General features: G+C 37.0%; 1 protein-coding gene across 1 annotated transcript in view; it reads right to left on the reverse strand.

The window, feature by feature from the left end:
• The window catches only part of TSSC1 (tumor suppressing subtransferable candidate 1), a 260,535-nt gene that overhangs the window by 35,459 nt on the left and 218,027 nt on the right, over window positions 1–7,049 (reverse strand). The window contains exon 6 of the mRNA XM_006863996.1: window positions 269–368. Coding sequence (XP_006864058.1) covers window positions 269–368 — 100 coding nt within the window. The remainder of the gene's footprint in view (window positions 1–268; window positions 369–7,049) is intronic.

The raw sequence follows: 7,049 nt of genomic DNA on the forward strand, positions 1-7,049 counted from the left end.
AAAAAAATTATATACTTGAAACAGAAGAATATGGTTTTGAACTTTCTCCTAGGAGTTATGTCATCAGAGCTCTGTGTAATATCTGCACAGCCCTAAGTCCTAAATCCAGGACTGATTTCTCTCAATTCTTTGACTGATGATTCAGGATTTTCATAATTAGTATCAAAATTATGTATAAAGATGTATATTCTGAATTCAGGATAAAGGTTTAATTTTTTTAAAAGGAAACATAAAACCTTACAAAAACCTTGTAAGTATTAGCACTTACCACAGCTTGACTTGAGCTTTCTTGTAAATCCCACAGCAGGATATGGTTATCAGCTAAGGAAATGATTTTTTTCCCATCTCCCATTGGCTCCCATGTCACACTAAGAGAAAGAGACAGATCAGATACTATTATGATTCATTTGAGATACACAAACTTGTACCTAAGAGTTTATACACACCTTCTTCACAATCCTGAGGGGGTAGGCATTACAAAACACCACTCATCTGTCAGTTTGCCAGATTATTGTGTACTATGGCTTGCATGTTTACTGTGAAGCTGAGCTATGCTACTGGCATTTTAAATACCAGCAGGGTCACACTTGAAGGACAGGTTTCAGTGGAGCTTCCAGACTAAGACAGACTAGGAAAAAGGAATGGTGGACTACTTTTGAATACTTAGCTACTGAAAACCTTATCAACAGCAGTGGAACACTATTAGATATAGTAACAGAAAATGAAAACATTATGAATAGTAGCAGAACATTATTCGATATAGTGCCAGAAGATGAGACCCTCAAATAGGAAGACTTAATATGACTGGGGAAGAGCTGCCTCCCCAAAGTAGAGTGGACCATGATGATGTGAATGGAGCAAATCTCTCTGGACCTTCATTTGTTAATGGGGCACAAATCAAAATGAGGTGAAGCTGTGAATATTCATTAATAATCAGAACATGGAATGTAAGTATGAATACAGGAAAATCAAAGGTCATAAAAAATGAAATGAAAAGCACAAGCATGGATCTCCTGGGCATTAGTGAGCTGAAATGGACTGGTATTAACCACTTTGAATCTGACAATCAAATGGTTTACTACAACAAATTCAAGAGGAATGGCATCACATTCATCATAAAGAAGAGCATCTCAAGATCTATTCTGAAGTACAATGCTGAATGTGACAGGATAATATCCATACGCTTACAAGGAAGACCAGGAGCGCAGTGGCTAAAATAGGGTAAGCACTGGACTGTGAATCACAAGGTCGGCGGTTCCAGCACATCAGCCACTTCATGGGACAAAGATGAGACTTTCGTTCCCACAAAGCTTTAAAGCCTTGAAAACCCTATACAGGGTTGCTGTGAGTTGCAACAGATTTGACTGCATTTAACCACAGCAACACAAGGAAGACCACTTATTAGCAGTTATTCAATTTTACACACCAACCACTAAAGCCAATGATGATGAAATTGAAGAATTCTACCAAACATGCAATCAGATGTATTGAAAATTACTGATGATTGGAATGCAAAAGTTAGAAACAAAAAGGAAGAATCAGTATTTGGAAAATTGGGCCTAGGTGACAGAAATGATGTTTGACATCACATGTTAAATTTTGCAAGACAAATGATTTATTCATTGCATATATATTTTTTGAACAACATAAAAGATGACTATATACATGCACATGTCATACTTTGGACATATTGTCAAGAGGGACCGGTCTCTGGAGAAGGACATCATGTTTGGTCAGGTGGAGGGTCTGAGAAACACTGGACAGTATTTCTTTTTGTTGTGCATAGGGTTGCTATAAATCAGAACTGACTTGACAGTGCTGAACAACAACAGGCATTAGAAGTGTTTATTAAAATTATTATTTGATAATACTTGTGAACGTTGTGGTTATGTCACCAACATTCATTTTTACCCAAAATAATTAGTCTAAGTTGGTCATTCCAATACTATTCCCTTTGTCGGTGGCTGATTTAAGAGTGGACCTGTGACCCAATTCTCTCCAATGAGATATTATGGGAAGTCAGTTGAGAGGGTGGCAACTGGGAGTGCAGAGAGGATTGTTAAGGAGGCACATGAAGAGACATTCTCTTTGATCCTTTGTAGAATATGATTTGAGATAGGATGCTGTAGTGGGTTGAATGGTGGCTCCATAAAAAGATAGATGTTAGGTGTAATCGAGTTGGTACCGACTCATAATTACTGGTGATTGGAATGGCAAAGTTTGGATTATACACATAGTGACCTTATGCATAGCAGAACTTAACACTGCCCAATCCTGGGCCAACCTCATTATTGTTGCCACGCTTGAGTACACTGATGCTGCCACTTGGCCAATCCTGGGGGGTTTTCCTCTTTTTCTCTGACCCTCCACCTTATCAAACATGATATCCTTCTCTAGCAACTGGTCCATCCTGACAATATGTCCGAAGTATGAGAGACAAAGTTTGGCCATCTTGGCCTCCAAGGAGCACTTTGGCTGCACTTCCTCCCAAATGGATCTATTGGTTCTTTTGGCAGCCCATGGCACTTTCAATATTCTCCTCGAACACCATAACTCAAAAGCATCAATTCTTCTATGGTCTTCCTTATTCATATAAGATATGTTCACATCGAATCCCTGGAATCTGTGAAAGTTAACTTATTTGAAGAAAGGGTTTCTGCAGATGTTAAGGATCTCAAGACAGGATCATTCTGGATTATTCAGGTAAGCTCTAAATCCAATGACTGGTGTCCTTATAAAAGAAAAGGTAAAGAGTGATTTGAGATTGATGTTGTTGTTACTTGCTGTCGAGTGGGTTCAGACACATGGTGATCATGTACAAAAGAAGAAAAAAGGAAGAGAAGGAAACTGGAAACAGAGAGTAGAGTGATACACAGGAACATTTGGAGCTACCAAAAGCTAGAATGGATTCTTCAAAGGGAGAACAGCCTGGACAATAACTTGATTTCATATTTCCAGCCTCCATAACTGAGCGACAAGAAATTTGTTGTTTGAAGCTATCAAGTTTGTGGTAATTTGTTATAGCAGTCCTGCGTAACTAGTACAAATGCCTACATCTACTGTCACCATCTTGTTATCATTTTAGAGATAAAGCCAAAATATTAGAGAAGGTTATTGTTGTTTAATGTCATCGAGTAAGTTCTGAGTCACAGTGACCCTGCATAGGGTTTCTGAAGAGCAGTTTGTGGGTTTGAACCGTCGACCTTGTGGTTTACATTTTCAGTGCTGATTCTACAGTGCCACATCAGGAGTCCAGAGAAGATAGTAGGGGAGAACTAATAGAACACAGAATGGTAGATGAAACCCTGAAATACAAGGCTCAGAGTTTACCATATCTCTGGACACTTTCCTTAAGTTTTGGCAATTTGACAATTTCCTTAAGTTTTGGCCAATTTGAGTTAAAGATTTCCAGTACTCACAGCCAGAATAATCTGGTATAATGCCAATTTAAATAATTAAAAATCATATCATCTTTGTGGTACAATCATAAATAGATGAACTACTTTTCAGTGTGACCACAAATATGGATTTTGTCTTCCCTGAAGTAAATGTTAAAATGTGTATTAAGAGGAGAATTTCATTTCAAGTACTATAGAATTGAGTGACTGAGTATTATGGTCTAGAATTCATAGAATGTAGCAATAAAGAAATGTAATACTTCTTTTTCAAAATGAACATAATACATTGATTAGGCCATCCTCAGTGAACTTCCCTTAAACTATGTTTTTAAGATTTTAATGGAGCTATTATTATTTTAATCACAGAATTAATATAATTCAAAACCATAATTTTTTTTCTCATTTACAGTTTAAGGAATACACGTAAAACTCTGAAAAGAAGTATTTTGCACTATGATCACAGGCATGTTGCTCTTAATTACACAAAAAGTTCACTCTATGAGGGGACTTAAAAAAGTTTGTAGCAAATAGAATCAAAGGATAACTATTTTATTAAAATTGTGTTTCTCAACATAAGCTCCATCAAGTTCAAGACACTTCGATAAGCAACAATACCAACAATCTATCCACTCTTAAAGACATGAAGGTCCTGGGAATTCAACCATGTCAATGCTGTCTTTTTCATATTATTAACTGGAGTAAAATGGATGCCCATTAAAGATTTTTTTTAAGATCGGAAAACAAAAAGTCAGAAGGAACCTACTCCTTTTGAAACTCTTTCAAAATTGCTCAAATTTGATGAGAAGAATGATCAGAAGCATTGTTGTGGTGAAGAAAATCTCCTTGGACGTTTTTCTGGGCGTTTTTCTGTGAAAGCTTTGCCCAACTTTCTCAAAACACTCTCATAATCAGAAGAAGTTATTTTTCTTTGGCCTTTTAGAAATGCTTTGAGTATATCAAAAAACTGTTGTGATGACCTTTGCTCTCGATTGGTCTACTTTTGCTTAAACTGGACCACTTTCCATTCTTGGAAGCCATTATTTTGATTGTGCTTTGTCTTCAGGACTGTACTGATAAAGCCATATTTCAACTCCCTTTACAATTTTTCCAAGAAATGCTTAAGGATCTTGCCTCCATTTGTTTAAAATTACCACTGAAAGTTCTATTCATGTTTTTAGTTTATCTGGAAGCAATAGTTTGGCACCCATAGAGCAGAATGTTTGTTCAATTTAAACTTTTTAGTTAGAATTATGTAAGGTGAGTCAGTTGAGATGCCTATGATGTTGGCTAGTTAATCATGAGTATTCTTCAATTAGGGCACAAACAAGACTGCTTTCTGGCAAATTGATATGAATGATCTGTTGCTAAGGGCTTCATCTTCAATACTGTCTTGTCCCTCCTTAAAGCCAGTTATCTATTTGTAAATTACTTATTGCTTTGGGTCATTGTGCTCAAACTTTTTAAAGCATCAATGATTTCACCATTCTCCAACCCAAGTTTCACCATAATTTTGACGTTTGTTCTTGCTCCAATTTTAGCAGAATTCACATTGCTCTAACTGAGGTTCTTTTCAAAGTGATGTCTTACCCTTAGTGCCTCACACTAGATCCTGTTCAGATATGTTATAACAAGTTAGCACAAGTTTATTTTGGTAAAAAATTGATATGAATGCACAGATTTTTCAGATAACACATTTCCCATGAATTTAGAAGACCCCTTGTATCTTTTGTAATAACATTAGACAGTATATGATATCCAAGAAATATAAAAGGACATAAGTGGAAGAGGTCACAAAAGATCTGGTTTCTAAAGCATATGTTCCTATTTAGTTCTCAGTTTTTCATCTTGAAGATGTTTCTTTATATTAGGGTGATCAAACTTCTTTTTGGTAGCTTGTTTTATCACTTAAACTCATTTAGAGTTCAGACAATTTAACAATGAAAGTTAGGAAAGAAGGATATAAAACCCCACAGTGTTTGCCCTGGGAGACAGCAATACATTTTACCTGAGCTTGACATTTTCTTCATATCAGTGGCAAAAAATTTAGATTGATTTATAAGATCTTATAAGATATTACTTAAAACTTATGCAAGTTCTTCTTGCCCCTCCACTAAGGGGGAAAAAAAAAAAAAGCTTGGGCAAGGAGAATATGAGTATTCTATGATCATGCATACAGTGAAGTTTACTGCCTAATACTGTAATAATGTGAATAAGGAAGATCGTAGAAGAATTGATGCCTTTGAGTTGTAGTGTTGGAGGAGAATACTGAAAGTGCCACAGGCTGCCAAAAGAACCAATAGATCTGTTTTGGAAGAAGTGCAGCCAGAATGCTCCTTGGAGGCCAGGATGGCTAAACTTAGTCTCTCATACTTTGGACATATTGTCAGGAGGAAACAGTCACTGGAGAAGGATGTCATGCTGGGTAAGGTGGAGGGTCAGAGAAAAAGAGGAAGACCCCTAACGAGATGGATCAGCCAGGTGGCATCATTGATGGACTCAAGTGTGGCAGCGGCAGTGAGCTTGGCCCAGGATCAGATATTGTTTCGTTCTGCTGTGCATGGGGTCGCTATGAGTCGGTTCCGACTCGATGGCACCTGACAACAACAACAACAACTGTAATACTGTGTTGTTGTTGTTAAACGCAGTCAAGTCAGTTCAGACTCATAGCCACCCTGTACAGTTTCTGAGGAGCAACTATTGGCTTTGAATTGCTTAACTTGTGATTAACAGTCCAGTGCTACCGTGCCACACCAGAACTTAGATACTGTGTTAATAAAACTATAAACTGAAAGTTATTACCAAGATCTTGAAAGTTGTACTAGAAACTACCGAAAACCAAGTAATTCACAAACCATAGGATAAAAATATCAAATCCCATATCAAAACTTCACCACTAGTTTGTCAGTGTTGCACTGTGGTAGTTTGTGTGTTGCTGTGATTCAGGAAGCTAAGCCACTGATATTTTAAATGCCAGGAGGATGCCCCATGGGGGATAGTGTTTCAGACTAAGTCAGAGTAGGAAGGAGGAAGAGGCGGATCACCTCTCAAGGGCTCGCCATTAAAAATGTTATCTCAATACTAGCTGATATAGTGCCAGAAGATGGGCCCCACAAGTTGGAAGGGACTCAAAATATGACTGGGGAAGAGCTATCTCCTAAAAGTAGAGCTGACCTTTGATGATGTGACTGGAACAAAACTTTGGGGACCTTCATTTGCTGAATGGGGCACAATTCTAAACGAGAAGACAGAGCTGGAACATTCATTAATAATGGTATTTGGAATGTACGAAGTATGAATCTATGAAAACTGGAAGACATCAAAAATGAAATGTAATGCATAAAGACTGATATCCTAGGTATTACTGAGATGAAATAGAATTTTATTGGAAATTTTGAATCTGAGAATCATATGGTATATTATACCAGGAATGACAGATTGAAGAGGAATGACATCTATTTCATCATCAAAAAGAGCATTTCAACAATATCAAGAAGTACAATGCTATCTGTGATAGGATAATATCTATATGCCTGCATTGAAGACCATTTAATACCATTTTTTTTTTAAGATCATTTATTTAAATTTACGCTGTAGTCACTATAGTCATTATTGTTGTTAGGTACCATCAAGTTGGTTCCAACTCATAGCAAC

The sequence above is a fragment of the Chrysochloris asiatica genome, unplaced genomic scaffold (genome assembly GCF_000296735.1).
Source record: "Chrysochloris asiatica unplaced genomic scaffold, ChrAsi1.0 scaffold00058, whole genome shotgun sequence".
Taxonomy (NCBI): Eukaryota; Metazoa; Chordata; class Mammalia; order Afrosoricida; family Chrysochloridae; genus Chrysochloris; species Chrysochloris asiatica.